Here is a 16294-nt window from a genome sequence, read left to right as displayed (position 1 = left end):
TCCCTGATGAAGTGACATACTAGACATTAACTCTCTAGAAGGCCAAGAACGATGGCCTGAGATAAACATGCCAGACATGTGTTTTCTTAGCTATTTTTTACAAAATGACCTTGTAGTCCTAGGTGAGGGCTACAGATTACTACCTCTTCAAAGAAAGCCTAGAATTCAAGAACTGTATCCATAAAAATAATAAATACCTAAAACAAGGGTAGACTACCCACTTTTCTTTTTCCACCAAACATTCGTTGCATATTTTAAGAATCCACATTTTATCAGTGATAAAAATGGCAAACAGGTGTTAAAATCTTTGGCCAAATTAGTATCTCTTCTGCCAAAGAAGTTGCTTAAAACCAGGCATTTTGCTAGAAGCAAAGTCCCTGAGAATTTGATACTAAAATACGAAGCTATTGTCCTCGCCCCTCCCTCTCTCCTGTCTCTCCTCTCTCCTTCCCTCTTTCCTTCCTTTCCTCCTTTTCTTCTGTTTCCCTCTCTCCTTTCCTTCCCTCCTTTCCTCCCTTCCCCTTCCTTCCTTCCTTCCTCCCTTCCTTCTCTCCCTCCCTCTTTCCCTTCACTTCCTTCTTCTTCCTTCCTCTCTTCCTTTCCTTCCTTCTTTCCTCCCTCCTCCCTTCCTTTTCCCTGTCTTTGTCCTTCCTTCCTTCCTCCCTTCCTTCCTTCCTCCCTTCCTTCCTTCTTTCCTTTCCTTCCTTCTCCCTCTTTTCCCTCCCTTCTTTTCCTTCCTTTCCTTCTTCCCTTCCTTTTTTCCCTCCCTCTTTTCCTTTCTTCCCTCTCTCCTTCCCTCCCTTCCTTCCCTTCTTCCCTCCTTCCTTCTCTCTCTCCATCCCTCCTTCTTTCCTTCTCTCCTTCCTTCTTTTCTTCCTCCCTACTTCTCTCTTTCTCTCTTACCTCATTTTGTTTTCTTTACGTTTTAAAAGGTATTCTTTCTGTCATCATTTTCTTGTCCCATCTAAGGGAAAAGGTTATGAAAAAGGAGACAGGAGATACGTCACCGGCATTTCCATGGAGAACGCAATGCCTGTTACAGCCAGGGTGGGAGTGATCCACATTTCCACCCGCCACGTGGTTACTGACGTTCTCAAGGGCCAAGCGCAACTGAGGATACTGCGTCACAAGCTTCTGATCACTAGGGTGAGTGTAGGAGCTTTCGTAAACACAAGGACAAGGCTAAGCGTGATGTAGCGGTCAGATTGCCAGCCAGGGCATCGTGGGCAGGTGACCAAACATAAAATCCGGGTCACATGGGCACCTGGGGCAGGGCTGCTTTGCTGGGGGGACCTCTGCAGCTACATCACTTGGGAGCACTTGGCACAGAACACTCGTGCCTCCTGCCAGTAGCTTTAGGAGGCCGATGCCAGTGCAGTCCGCCACTCTCAGACATTCTGCTTCCCCTTCTCAACACCATGAGGGACAGACAAGAAGACAGAAGCCAGGTGCACCTACCCTCTTCCCCTTCTTTCCTGTGGCTTCCTCCACCATCACTGCCTCCTTTTCCTGCAAGACAAAAGCAATGTCTGCAACAGGAAGATTTGGGGTAAGGAAAGATTCACAGCCAGGACTGTGAAGAGGCTGGGGTCCTGCTTCTTACACTCTACGGGGGTACATGTTACCCAGCTACAGAGCTGGGGTCCTGACTATTACACTCTAAGGGTGCACGTTACACAGCTGTATAGCTGGGGTGCTGCCTGTTATACTCTATGGGGGTGCATGTTACACAGCTGTATAGCTGGGATGCTGCCTGTTATACTCTATGGGGGTACATGTTACCCAGCTACAGAGCTGGGGTGCTGCCTATTACACTCTAGGGGTGCATGTTACCCAGCTACACAGCTGGGGTCCTGCCTATTACACTCTAGGGGTGCATGTTACCCAGCTACAGAGCTGGGGTGCTGCCTATTACACTCTAGGGTGCATGTTACCCAGCTACAGAGCTGGGGTGCTGCCTATTACACTCTAAGGGTGCATGTTACCCAGCTACAGAGCTGGGGTCCTGCCTATTACACTCTAAGGGTGCATGTTACCCAGCTACAGAGCTGGGGTGCTGCCTATTACACTCTAGGGGTGCATGTTACCCAGCTACAGAGCTGGGGTGCTGCCTATTACACTCTAAGGGTGCATGTTACCCAGCTACAGAGCTGGGGTGCTGCCTATTACACTCTAGGGGTGCATGTTACCCAGCTACAGAGCTGGGGTGCTGCCTATTAACTCTAGGGTGCATGTTACCCAGCTACAGAGCTGGGGTGCTGCCTATTACACTCTAGGGGTGCATGTTACCCAGCTACAGAGCTGGGGCTGCTTTACTCTAGGGTGCATGTTACCCAGCTACAGAGCTGGGGTGCTGCCTATTACACTCTAGGGGTGCATGTTACCCAGCTACAGAGCTGGGGTGCTGCCTTTTACACTCTAGGGGTGCATGTTACCCAGCTACAGAGCTGGGGTGCTGCCTATTACACTCTAGGGGAGCATGTTACCCAGCTACAGAGCTGGGGTGCTGCCTATCACACTCTAAGGGTGCATGTTACCCAGCTACAGAGCTGGGGTGCTGCCTATTACACTCTAAGGGTGCATGTTACCCAGCTACAGAGCTGGGGTCCTGCCTATTACACTCTAGGGGTGCTCTGAGAACCCGTGCTCCCAGGCATTATCACTATTCTCAGGGCTTTAATATTCACATTCCTTAAATTACAGAAAACAGCCTAATAAAACGAAGCTGAAACAACATTAGCTATTTGCAAGAACACACAGGTGAATGGATGCGTGAGGAGGTGGTGAGAAGGGCCCAATCAACAGGCCCTGTCCCTCAGAAAAGTGGGGCAGCTGCCTGGGCCCTGAACTGTTCTCCCAGGACCGAACCTCTACGGGGCAGCCTTTACTTCCCACATCCTTGAAGCCTCAGCAAACAGGCAGAGTTCTCACAGAGATGGCTGAACACTTCACTGTGAGTTCACAGAGAACTGAGAGTTTAGACCCTGTGGTGATTCTGCAGAGCAGGTGAGCATCATGGGATGGAGAGAGAAAAGAGACAGAAAGCAAGATAACTGTACCTTCTCCACCTGAAACGCCATCCGCAAGGTCAGCATCTGAAAAGCTATCTAGGAAAGAAAATACAGCATTATCTGTCAACCTGGAACTCCTCTAAGGGTCTTCATGTCTTAGAATAAAGGAAAAACTCATGAAAACCAGCCTGTTCATCAACGTGGTGAAACCCCATCTCTACTAAGAATACAAAAATTAGCCAGGTGTGGTGACGGGCACATGTAATCCCAGCTACTCGGGAGGCTGAGGCAGGAGAATCACTTGAACCCTGGAGGTGGAGGTTGCAGTGAGCCAAGATGGTACCACTGCACTCCGGCCTGGGCATGAAGAGCTAAACTCCGTCTCAAGACAAAACAAAACAAAAAACCATAAATAAAGTGGAAAAACATGAGCATAATATTGCATGCTGGCAATATTTATGTCTGTAAATAAATGAAGAAGGCTTATAAATCAATAACGTCATCTCAGAATATAAGAATAAAAGGCAAAGCATACAATACACAAAATAAGAAGTATCCACGGCCAATTGATGCAGGTTTGTTTTTTTTTTTTTTTTAATTTTAAAAGTAAAGTCATGAAACCAGGAGAAAGTTGATAGAAAATTTCACACTATTTGCAAAGGTTTCCTAGGTGATAACTAATATTGGAGATGGTGTGAAGACAGGAACATTTGCACACACCCCTGGCATCAAAATAAACTGGTAAAATTCTGCAGCAAATTAACAACCAGGTCAAAAGCTGTGAAAGTACTCACACACATTGATCTAAACAATTTCAATGCTAGAAATGTCTTCGAAGGAATAAAAATAGTGCATGGAGGTGACTCAGATTTGCTTTGTTAATTCATAATTCTAAAATGCCAGAAGAAACATAACATTTTCAGAATTAGGGATTAGTTAAAGGAAGTATATAATTATATACGCAGTATGTAATAGTACATGATTATCAGTAAAACTCATACAATAGAAATGATATATGACATGGAAAAATGTTCATGGAACATCAGTAAGCAAAAAGTAATGTTACAATGCAGTACAAACAAAAGACTTGGAACTTTATTTAAAATTTATTTCATTTAGATTAATATATAGGCTGGGTGAGGTGGCTCGTGCCTGTAATCTCAGAGATTTGGGATGCTGAGGCAAGAGGACTGCTTGAGGCCAGGAGTTTCAGACCAGCCTGGGCAACATACTGAGACCCCATCTCTACAAAAAATGAAAAAACCAACTGGTCACGGTGCTGTGTGCCTGCAGCCCCAGCTACTTGAAAGGCTGAGGCAGGGGGATCTCTCTAGCCCAGGAGTGGGAGGCTGTGGTATGCTCTTATATTTAATATGGTCACACCACTGTACTCTAGCCTGGACAACAGAGTGAGACCCTGTCTCAAAAAAGACATATAAAATACTAGCACAAATAGCCATCAAAATGTCAACAAGATATGGACATCATTAATATTTTTCTGTGTTAAAAATTAAATACGTAAACAAAAAAACCCTAAACTATAAACTTTCGACAACCATTTGGCTAAAAAAAAAGACTGGTGCTATTCAAATTACGCTAAAAATGCTGTGATATGTCAGAAAAATTGACTTAAATATTTAAGGGCAAAAAGATTTAAAACACACTAGTTTCTCCATAAGGAATGTGTATGCCAATACTTTTCTCTTTATCAAGTCTATATTTAAATTCTTGTATGCAATTTTTTAGAAGTTCCATAAGATGGAACTTGGAAGTAAAAGTAGCAAACTAGTCCAGGCACAGTGGCTCACACCTGTCATCCCAGCAGGTGATGGGAGGCCTTGGTGGGCCTTGGAGGCCAAGGTGGGCGGATCACTTGAGGTCAGGAGTTCGAGACCAGCCTGGCCAACATGGCAAAACCCTGTCTCTACTAAAAATACAAAAATTAGCCGGGCATGGCAGTGTGTGCCTGTAATTCCAGCTACTCAGGAGGCTGATGCAGGAGAATCACTTGAACCCAGTAGGTGGAGGTTGCAGTGAGCCAAGATGGCACCACTGCACTCCAGCCTGGGTGACAGAGCAACACTCTGTCTCAAAAAAAAAAAAGCAAACTAAAAATAAAATCCAAAAATCCAAGCTGAATATATATTTTTGAAATGTACATTTTCCACTCCATGAACATGGGCATTACACTGCACAGGCAGTCAACAGTAAGCACACACTCATCTGAAGTCACCTCCTCTCAGCTGACACAAATATCACTGAATTCTGAACCACATGAAGACATCCCACAGGGTGAGAGACTCTTACCAGACGAACTAGGGTGGTTGGGGTTTGGATTCGGCTTCGGTTTGGGTGGGTTCGGTTGTGGTGGGTCGTCTGTTTGTGAAAGATAAGAGTTGCAATTATAAGTGCCTTGCAGTAAAGAAAATGAAACATCAGTTTACATACAGATGGTTCCCTGAACAGAAATTGGACCTTGGCCTTTGTCCTGGTGGGGATACCTGTACACACACAGTCTCCTGCCAGTTTCCTCCCATCAACTTTGAGCCACAGTTCTTAATTTCAAGTATGTTCAATAAAAATTAAAGCGGGTGTCCACACCAGCTACAGAATTTCTGGGGCCAAAATAAAAAGGTGGGACCCATTTTTCAAATTTTCTTAAGTATTCCAAGATGGCAGCAACAGAGCAGTAAACCAGTATGGTGCCCATGCCAAACCAACATGCCATGGGGTCCCGTGCCACTGCACAGGTCACATGCTCGTGAAGCCAGCCCTGGCCAGGGTAGGCACATTTGTCTCATGTCCTTCCAAAGACTGTAAGAGTTTTAAAATAAAAGCACACGTACTGGTTGTAAAGAAAAACCCAACGACAACAGCAAGAACAAACCAACACACCTATTCCTTAGGTTTCCACTGTGAAAACTGGTTCCCTTTATAATTTAAATGGGAGAATTCTCACTGAAATGATCATAATTGGGTGATAATAAGCAGGTCAGCAGCAGAAGAGATTAAAGGATAATACTCACCATTTCCTCCATCAACGACAGCATCTCCTAAGTCAAAGTCATCCCCTAAAAGAGGGGAAAAAGCAGTTAATACCAAATTCCAGAGAGAAACAAGGAAGGAATGACCTCGTGAACAGATCAAAAACACACCACAGCCCCACATTCCTAAATACTTTTCTGAATATCAGCTTGACCACGATCTCATTAGAAAAAGTGAATTCCTGACCATTTTTACATCACTATTCTCTCAGATAAAAAGAATAAAAAACAGAGAGACAGAGACAGAGAAAAAGCTAGGAGAGAAGCTCTCAGAGGAGGGGCAGCAGGGAGAGAGAGAGAGAAATAATTTATAAACGAGTTGTGTTGCCTGGACCAAGTTGAAATTCCAATTCTGCCTTCACATGATTTTCTCCTGTTGACTCCCCATCCCTTCATCCTCTCCTCCCAGGTCCTAACAACTTTGGAAAGGTAGACCCTAAGAGAAGGGACAGACGACTGTGATCAGATTTAGGCTACAGGGTGTCTAAAACGTGGCTCTAGCAACCCATATGTGCTCCGCAACTGATGGGACAGTTCACCATGGCCTCAGAACTTGTCTTCTAGTATGAGGAATGATTTTGAAAACCCAACTAAGATGGAGGAATGGTTGCTGGTATCCACCCAACAGCATGTACTGAGCCATCCTGAGTCACGTATGGGAATTTCCAGTCCCTTCCTCAAGGAGACTATGATAGTATAAATTCAGACGCTCAGCACCTACTCATTGGTGCTATCTGCACGACTGCTTAGTTCAAGGATCTGGGGACACGGGGTCCCTTTGCTCATGAGCTGACACCCTGGACAGGAAGCCCAATAATGAAGTGGAGCTATTAATGTTTTATATTAGAAAACCCACAAGTGCTAAGACAAGACAGTGTCTCAGCTGTAAGACACTGATGCCGTAAGTTTTGGCATCATTTTTACTCTGTTTATCCGCCAGTGGGGTTGAGCCTTGGGCAATTCCATCACGTGGCCCTTGTTTCTGACTTTTGTTTGAAAGAACAGCATTCAGGGCCGGGCGCAGTGGCTCATGCCTGTAATCCCAGCACTTTGGGAGGCCAAGGCAGGTGGATCACGAGGTCAGGAGATCGAGACCATCCTGGCTAACATGGTGAAACCCCGTCTGTACTAAAAATACAAAAAATTAGCCGGGCGTGGTGGCGGGCGCCTGTAGTCCCAGCTACTTAGGAGGCTGAGGCAGCAGAATGGTGTGAACCCAGGAGGCGGAGCTTGCAGTGAGCCAAGATTGCGCCACTGCACTCCAGCCTGGGCGACAGAGTGAGACTCCATTTCAAAAAAAGAAAAAAAAGAAAGAACAGCATTGAGAACAAATGAGGTGTGTGCCCACAGGTTGAGAGATGAGTTCACTTGTTGGTCATTATGGGGGAGATCTCAGCACCAAATGCTCTCTCTCCCAGGAAGTTGAAATCTAAAGACACAGACCGGGCATGGTGGCTCATGCCTGTAATCCCAGCACTTTGGGAGGCAGACTGCCTGAAGTCAGGAGTTCGAGACCAGCCTGGCCAACACAGTGAAACCTCGTCTCGACTAAAAATACAACAATTAACCGCGTGTGGTGGCTGGTGCCTGCAGTCCCAGCTACTGAGGCAGCTGAGGCAGGAGACTCACCGAACCCCAGAGGCAGAGGTTGCAGTGAGCCGAGATCACACCACTGCACTCCAGCCTGGGAGTCAAGAATGAGACGCCATCTCAAAAAAAAAAAAAAAAAAAAAAAAAAAGGGAAGAAAATCTAAAGACAGAGTAACTCAGACCCTTAGACTAAAAGCAACGGAGATGTTGTCCAAATGGCCCCAAAACATTTCACATCAGCAACCATTCTCTTACCGGAATCACTACATGAAATGCAACATCATAACAATTCCAGTATTAACTATTAACCAGACTCCATCCGGAGCACTCAAATCACTTCTCTCTTCTTTCTAGTTGCCTAAGTCCCGTCCTGCTGTCAGAGAAAATGATTTGCTCTTTTTCTTTGCATACTAGGAACAAGCCCTTCTCACCAGCACTCGGTTTCTTGGGGATTGCAGTGGGTTTCTTGTCTTCATTGCCTAAAGAGATAAGACATTTCAGTCAGTAAAAGTTGCAGCTGGGAAAACAAGTGTCAACTCTTTTGTGGTTAAGGATGTTTCATTTTCTTGGAAACCGTTGGAGAATGTTTTTAGCATTGTTTTTTCTCACCAGCCCACATTGAGCTGAGGTTTATAGGACGACTCTTGAGCCCAGAAGGCAGGCACAGAGGCTGCTACCGGCCATGGTTTCCACAGAGACCAGGAGCCCCTTCTCCACTTATTTTTTTGAGACCGAGTCTTGCTCTGTCACCCAGGCTGGAGTGCAATGGTGTGGTCTCCGTTCACCACAACCTCTGCCTCCTGGGTTCAGGCGATTCTCCTGCCTCAGCCTCCCGAGTAGCTGGGCTTACAGGCGCATGCCATCACTCCCGGCTAATTTTTTGTATTTTTAGCAGAGATGGGGTTTCACCACGTTGGCCAGGTTGGTCTCGAACTCCTGACCTCAGGTGATCCACCCACCTCGGCCTCCCAAAGTGCTGAGATGACAGGCGTGAGCCACCATATCCAGCCCTTCTCCACTTCTTGACATTGAATGGGACTGTGACTGAGATGTAAGCCAGGAAGGCAGGAGAATGGCAAAGTTAGGAGAAAAACTGCCCTTTCAGAGCCCGAGATCTATGCATGAGAAGGAGAGACACCGGACTGATGGCTGAAAGGCTGTTCATGTTTCTCATATGAAACATACTTTTGGCTCCGTCAGGCCTCTGCTTAGGCTGCCCCCTCTGAGAATGGAAGCCAACCAGGGAAATCAGGTGGAGGTTGTAAGACTAAGGGCACCTCCCGCTGCAGGGAACGGCTGTTCCCAAGGGCCAAGAAGGGGTAGGTGGTCAGGAAAGAGACGATCCCCATCAGCACTGTTTCCGCTCAAACCATCTGCACTGCACATGACATAAAATTAAAAGCTGGCCAGGTGCAGTGGCTCGCGTCTGCAATCCTCTCACGCCTCAGCACTTTGGGACGCTGAGGTGGGAGGACTGCTCGAGCCCAGATGGTCAAGGCTGCAGTGAGCCAAGATCCCAACACTGCACTCCAACCCGAGCAACACAGCGAGACTCCGTGTTGCTCACTGTAGCAGGTGAGGTGGCACATGCCTGTAGTCCGAGCTACTCAGGAGGCTGAGGTGGGAGGACTGCTCGAGCCCAGGTGGTCAAGGCTGCAGTGAGCCAAGATCCCAACACTGCACTCCAACCCGAGCAACACAGCGAGACAGTGTCTCAGAAAAAAAAAAAAAAAAAAGTAAAACATAAAAAAGTGAAGAGGGTAGCCGGGCTCAGTGGCTCATGCCTGTCATTCGAGCACTTTGGGAGGCCAAGGCGGGCAGATCATGAGGTCAGGAATTTGAAACCAGCCTGACCAACATGGTGAACCCCGTCTCTACTGAACATACAAAAACTAGCTAGGCATGGTGGTGCATGCCTGTAATCTGTAATCCCAGTTACTCGGGAGACAGAGGCAGGAGAATCACTTGAACCCGGGAGGCGGAGGTTGCAGTGAGCCGAGATCGTGCCACTGCACTCCAGCCTGGGTGACAGAGAGAGACTCCACCTCAAAAAAAAAAAAAAAAAAAAAAAAAGAAGAGGGCTGTCCTGGGTTGAAGAGCATTCCTCCAAAATCCACACCCACCCCAAACCTCAATAGGTGATCTTATTTGGAAACAGGGTCTTTGCAGTTGTAATGAGTTAAGATGAGGTTATAATAGATTAGGATAGGTCCTAATGACTGGTGCCCTTATAAGAAGGAAATTTGGATACACGGAGACACAGGGAAGAGACCAGTGTTCACAAAGGCAGAGCCTAGAGTGATGCAGCCACAAGCACAGGGATGCCTGGAGCCCTCAAAAGCTGGGAGAGGCAGGAAGGATCCTCCCCTAGAGCCACCAAAAAGAACTGGCTATAACTGTAGTGGATTGAGCAGTGGTCCCCCCAAAAGATGTATCTACATCCTAAAGCCTAGAACCTGGTAATGAGACTTTATTTGGAAATAGGGTCTTTGCAGATATGCTTAAGAGAAGGATCTTGAAATGAGATCATCCTGGAGTAGAGTGGCCCTAAACCCAATGACAAGTGTCCTTGTAAGAGAAAGAAAAGGAGACACAGACACAGAGGAGGAGGCCCCACGGAGAAGGAGGCAGAGACTGGAGTGATGTGGCCACAAGCCCAGGGACACCTGGAGCTCCCAGAAGCCAGGAGAGGCAGGAGGGACCCTCCCCTAGAGCCCCTAGAGAGATCATGGGTCTGTCTACACCTTGATCTCAGACTTCTGTTATCCAAGTCTGGAAGATGATAAATCCCTGTGGTTTAAGCCCCCAGTTGGTGGCACCTTTTTATGGCAGCCCCAGAAAACAAATACAAAGGGATGACAAGACCCAGAAGCTGACAGAGTGATAAGACGGAATTCCTTCAATTCCTTTTCCCATGCCCTTCACCGAGGGCTCTGCGTGAGGAGCGGGAGGCAGGAAGAGCTGCAGAAAAAGGAAGGAGTGGCCCCATGGAGAGGGCGGGTGCCGATTTCGAGAGGGCGGACACCAGGACTGGGCACCCCTCTCTCCTGGGGACCTCCGTTTGCTCACCACCTCCTCTAGCCCCTTCCCCAAGCGCCTGGCAAGTTTTTGCTCGGCCTCTGACCATCACAGGAGTGTGAATTATTCCACCAGGTGGTTCGTTTATCTTAACAAGGGCGTCTTGCTTTTCCTCGTCATCTGAGTCTAGTTTTTATAAGGCAGGTGGACACATACAGGCGGACCTCCTTCACTGCACTTTGTCTTAAGGTGCTTTGCGAATACTGTGTTTTACAAACGGAAGGTCTGCAGCAACCCTGTGCCAAGCCAGACTCCCAGCATCATTTTTTTCCAAAAGCACGTGCCCCACTTCCTGTCTCTGTATCTGCATTTTTTAGCAATGAGGTATTTTCAATTAGAGTATACTATTTTGTCTTTTTTTAATTTTTTTTTTTTTTTTTTTTTTTTGAGACGGAGTCTTGCTCTGTCGCCCAGGCTGGAGTGCAGTGGCGTGATCTCGGCTCACTGCAAGCTCTGCCTCCCGGGTTCACGCCATTCTCCTGCCTCAGCCTCCCAAGTAGCTGGTACTACAGGCGCCCGCCAACACGCCCGGCTAATTTTTTGTATTTTTAGTAGAGATGGGGTTTCACCATGTTAGCCAGGATGGTCTCGATCTCCTGACCTTGTGATCCGCCCACCTCGGCCTCCCAAAGTGCTGGGATTACAGGCTTGAGCCACTGCGCCCGGCCCAGAGTATACTGTTTTTAGAAGTAATGCTATTGCATACTTAATAGACTACAGTTGAGAGTAAACATAACATTTATATGTACTGGGAAGCCAAAAATTGCTATGACTCCCGTTATTGCGGTGGTCTAGAATCTAGCTGGAAATGGCTGGGATATGCCTGTATATACACTATGTTAACATAAAATATTGACGGGATTTTAAAAAATGATGTCGATACTCACCAGGAAGGGCATCAGACAAATCGAAATCATTATCTAAGAGAGAAAAAAAGAGTCAACTTAGAAACAAGAAAAATAAAAATAAATTTGAAGATTATAGAGATAAAAAATGATATGCGATTTTTCTGACTTTTTGTGATATTTAAAACAGCAACTTAAAAAAATTACAAGGTGCTGTGATTTCTCTTCTCATTCTAAATATTCACTTCCATGCCTAAAAGCAAGCATATGTTAGCCTAGGTTTTAAATAAATGATGACCTTCAAGCTTAGTAGAAATTAAAACAGTGGAAAAACATGATCATTTTGTGTATTATTCTTAAAAGGCTGTTCCTTTGAAACAGATGAATAATAATTTTGAACATATACTGAAAAGAACATGGGGGACAAAATTCTCCCTTTTTTATTGGCAACTTTCCTGCAATTACAAACCAAAATATAGTAGAAACACTAGACAACCCAGAAAGACACATGCATTATGCATTAAAAAAAAAAATCTCATGGAATCCCATAGAATGAGGAAACTGTCATGCTGCATTATTGATAGGCTATCCTGTTTCTACAGTCTTTAATTACAACAATTTCAATGTTACTTCAACGTGGCTGGCCGTCTCTGGCGCATTGAAGAAAAGCCAAATACAGGAAAATTTGGAAAAGTCGACTTGGACTGTTTGGTCAACTGGAGGAAGAGTTACGATAATCGTCAACATCCAGCATCCCCACTCCTCAGCACCAAAGGCGTACAACATCTCTCAACCGCCAGGAAGCACCTGGCGGTGGGTGGTGAGGGGTCCAAGAACAGCCCGCAGGAGCCCTGTGAACACCGGAAGTGTGTCCAGCTCCACAGCAGGTGCAAACGACCGCGCTATGCTTCTGTGTGAATAAATGAAGTGTGCATGTATATGTCACAGGGGTGTGTGTGTATGTGTGTGTGCGTGTGCATGTATATTTGGGCATTTGCAGTGCACATGTATGTATTTGTGGGTTTTGTGTGCATGTATGGGGTGTGTAGGTGGGTTCTGTGTGTGTATATGTGTATGTATGTGTTGTGGGTGCATATATGCAGGTGCATGTATGCGTGGGTTTGTGTATGTGCATATGTGTAGGCGTGTTTTGTGTAAGTGTGGAGGTGTATTTTGTGGGTTTCTGTGTGTGTGTGTTTTTTGTGTGCATATGTATCAGTGCATGTTCATGTGGGTTTGTGTGTGCATATGTAGGTGTGCATAGTGTGTAGGTGTGTTTCTGTGTGCCTATGGATAGATGCATGTATGTGTGGGTTCTGTGTGCATGTGTATAGGTGTTATGTGTGCATATGTGTAGGTGCATGTATATGTGGGTTTGTGTGTGTATGTGTAGGCGGGTGTAGTGTGTGTATGTGTTTTTCATGTGCATGTGTGCAGCTGCATGTGTGCATGTGTCAACGTGTTTATATGTGTAGGTGTGTTTGTGTGTGCATGTGTGGGTGTGTGCATTTGTGTGTGCATGTGTGGGTGTGTGCATTTGTGGGTTTGTGTATGTGTAGGTGTGTGTAGTATGCAGGTGTGTTTCCATGTGTGCATATGCATAGGTGCATGTATGCATGTGTTGTTTGTGTGCACACATGTAGTTGTGTGCACGTGTGTGTATGGGTAGGTGAGTATAGTGTGAAGGTGTGTTTTGAGTATGTGCATACAGGTAGGTGTGTCCATGTCTGCTTCTATGTCTGTGTGTGTGTTTGTGTGTGTGTCAACAATAAGTAGAAAGTAGACAAAACCCTCAGAACAGCTCTGTGGGCCCCATGCCGGCAACCAGGGTGGAGTCGTTTCCACAACCTCAGAGCCCTGAAACGGCTGTTTCCACAACAGGACATTTGCCAGACATCATAAATGCAATTACAGCTCCTCCTGCAGCACGCGGCAGATCTTTAGACGGTAGCAAGGGAGGATCCTACTGACCCGGAATAAACCATAAGGCATGTACAGACACACGCATATATATATATGCATTCATGTTCATGTTTCCATAGAAAGCTGTAATTGTATTTTTTGAAGTTATATTATTTTTTCTTTATTTACATCTTACCTCGCCTATTTATTTGTGGTGCAACAGTTCAAAACTACTGTCTTAGGCATTTTCAGATATGCAATGCATTCTTACTAACCACAGTCACGCTGAGTACAGTAGACCCCTGAACTTATCTCTTGCTATCTGATGGAAATGTTGTACCCTTTACCCATCATTTTCCCACATTTCCCCCACTCCCTCACTCCCAACCCCTTGGTCACCGCCATTCCACTCTGCTTCTATGAGTTCAATGATTTTAGACTCCACATAAGTGTGTCTGGGTCAGATGGCATTTGTCTTTCTGTGCCCGGCTTACTGCACTTCACATCATGTCCTCCAGTTCCATCCATGTTGCTGCAAACGGCAGGACTTCCTTCTTTTTTCGAGACAGAGTCTCACTCTGTTGCCCAAGCTGGAGTGCGATGATCTTGGCTCACTGCAACCTCCACCTTCTGGGTTCAAGAGATTCTCCTGCCTTAGCCTCCTGAGTAGCTGGGACAATAGGCGCCCGCCACCATGCCCAGCTAATTTTTTGTATTTTTAGTAGAGATGGGGTTTCACCATGTTGACCAGGCTGGTCTTGAACTCCTGACCTCAGGTGATCCGCCTGCCTTGGCCTCCCAAAGTGCTAGGATGACAGGCATGAGCCACCACACCCAGCCAACCTCCTTCTTTTTTAAAGCTGAATACCATTCCATTGTGAATATACCCTATTTTCTTTGTTCATTTAATAGCTTTATTGAGGCATAGTTTACATAGCATGAAAGGCACTCATTTTCAGTGTGCAAATGAATGACTTTTAGTGAATGTACAGAGTTGATATAGCACATTTTCTTTCTGCATTCATCCCTTGATGGGCTCTTCCGTTGACTGCATGTCTTGGCTACTCCGAATGGTGCTGCAATAAACATGGCAGGGGAGTGTCTCTTTGACATACTGATTTCCTTTCCTTATCCCAAATAAATAAATATATATATATACACATATACACATACTACATATATATATACACACACACTATATATATATACATACTATATATACACATACTACATATCTATACACACACTATATATACACACATACTATATATACACATACTATATATACACACTATATATACACACATACTATATTACACATACTATATATACACATTATATGCATACTATATATACACATACTATGTATATATACAAATTATTTATATATACAAATTATATATATATATATATATGTATATGGACTTGCCCTGACTTGCTGAGAATACCCTGAAGGTTTAGAAGTCATCTCTGGGGCCGGGCGCGGTGGCTCACACCTGTCATCTCAGCACTTTGGGAGGCCAAGGTGGGACGATCACGAGGTCAGGAGTTCGAGACCAGCCCAACCAACATGGTGAAATCCCCTCTCTACCATAAATAAAAAAAATTAGCCAGGCGTGGTGACACGCGCCTGTAATCCCAGCTACTCAGGAGGCTGAGGCAGGAAAATCGCTTGAATCCGGGAGGTAGAGGTTGCAGTGAGCAGAGATCATGCCACTGCACTCCAGCCTGGGTGACAGAGGGAGACTCCATCTCAAAAAAAAAAAAAAAGTCATTTCTACATATCTTTATATGTAGATACATTAGTAGAGGGACTGCTAGATCCATTCATAACTGTTTCAATTTCCTCAAAACTCTCTTCCCGGAAATGACAGTGCTTCCTTGAAGGCTTACCTTTGTTAGTGCCTCAGCGGTAGACATGACTTCTAAACGCTATGGGCATTCCCAGCAAGTCAGGGCAAGTCCCCACCCCCTCCACCCCAACAAAGAGATTCCAAGAGTCCATAATGTATTCTTTAGCAAGAAAGACATACTCTTTAGAAAGGTAGGAGGACTTAGTAATAAGCAGAGAGAACTGTCAGAATGTTAAAGAAAAAAAAAATGCAGCAGCAATGACAAAAAAAACCCCACACATGTGAAAGTAAAATACAGATATTATTTTACGTGTAACCCTTCTTATTTCTGTAATTTCACCCTCATAAACAGAAGATGACCATAGACACCGTCACTAAAGAAACAAACAAAGCAAAATAGGACAATCCCCTTAAAGTGACTCATCCTTCCCAAGCTTCAGGAAATACTCAGAAACGGCTGTCAAGGGCGTACGACACTCGGAAGGTTTCTAAGACCAGAGTCTTGTCTTCTCCCACTCCTTGCTCACAGCAGAACCCAAGAAACTCTGGTGTCACGAGGTGGCCTCCAAACCCCAAGACACCCCATGGCCGGAACACAGTGGTAAAAGTAGGAACTCTCCTCCCAGGCTCCATCCCACACCCTGCGCTCCCATGCCCAGCTGCCTGACACAGAACACGCAATCCTAGCATGAGGACTGCTATATATTTCCACGGAAAGGGCATGTCAGGTGCAAAATCGCAGGGCACAGGGAAAACACAGTATGATCTCAATGCTTCCCTCACATGGGAAATGTCACATGTGGTACACATTTTTTTTCAAAGACCCTCCTGGCTTGCTGGGTTTTTGCATCTGTCCCTGGGCCTTAGGGGGGCCATTTGCCCACCCAGGTGTCCCCAACCTTCCCCCAACCACCTTCGGGTTTAGGTCCATGCTTCTTGCTGGGCGCCTCTGCGTTCAACAGCTCTTCATG

General features: G+C 45.7%; 1 protein-coding gene across 2 annotated transcripts in view; it reads right to left on the bottom strand.

Annotated features, from left to right (window-relative positions):
- CD99 (CD99 molecule (Xg blood group)) overlaps nt 1–16294 on the bottom strand; it is a 53540-nt gene that overhangs the window by 17326 nt on the left and 19920 nt on the right. For both annotated transcript variants that reach the window (XM_030806714.1, XM_030806715.1), the window contains exons 2-7: nt 11611–11643; nt 8077–8124; nt 6038–6082; nt 5319–5387; nt 3060–3107; nt 1459–1509 (exon numbers count right to left, since the gene is read on the bottom strand). In XM_030806714.1, the coding sequence (XP_030662574.1) occupies nt 1459–1509; nt 3060–3107; nt 5319–5387; nt 6038–6082; nt 8077–8124; nt 11611–11643 (294 nt within the window). The remainder of the gene's footprint in view (nt 1–1458; nt 1510–3059; nt 3108–5318; nt 5388–6037; nt 6083–8076; nt 8125–11610; nt 11644–16294) is intronic.

The sequence above is a fragment of the Nomascus leucogenys genome, chromosome X (genome assembly GCF_006542625.1).
Source record: "Nomascus leucogenys isolate Asia chromosome X, Asia_NLE_v1, whole genome shotgun sequence".
Lineage (NCBI taxonomy): Eukaryota > Metazoa > Chordata > Mammalia > Primates > Hylobatidae > Nomascus > Nomascus leucogenys.
This window is presented reverse-complemented; position numbering and strand designations above follow the sequence as displayed.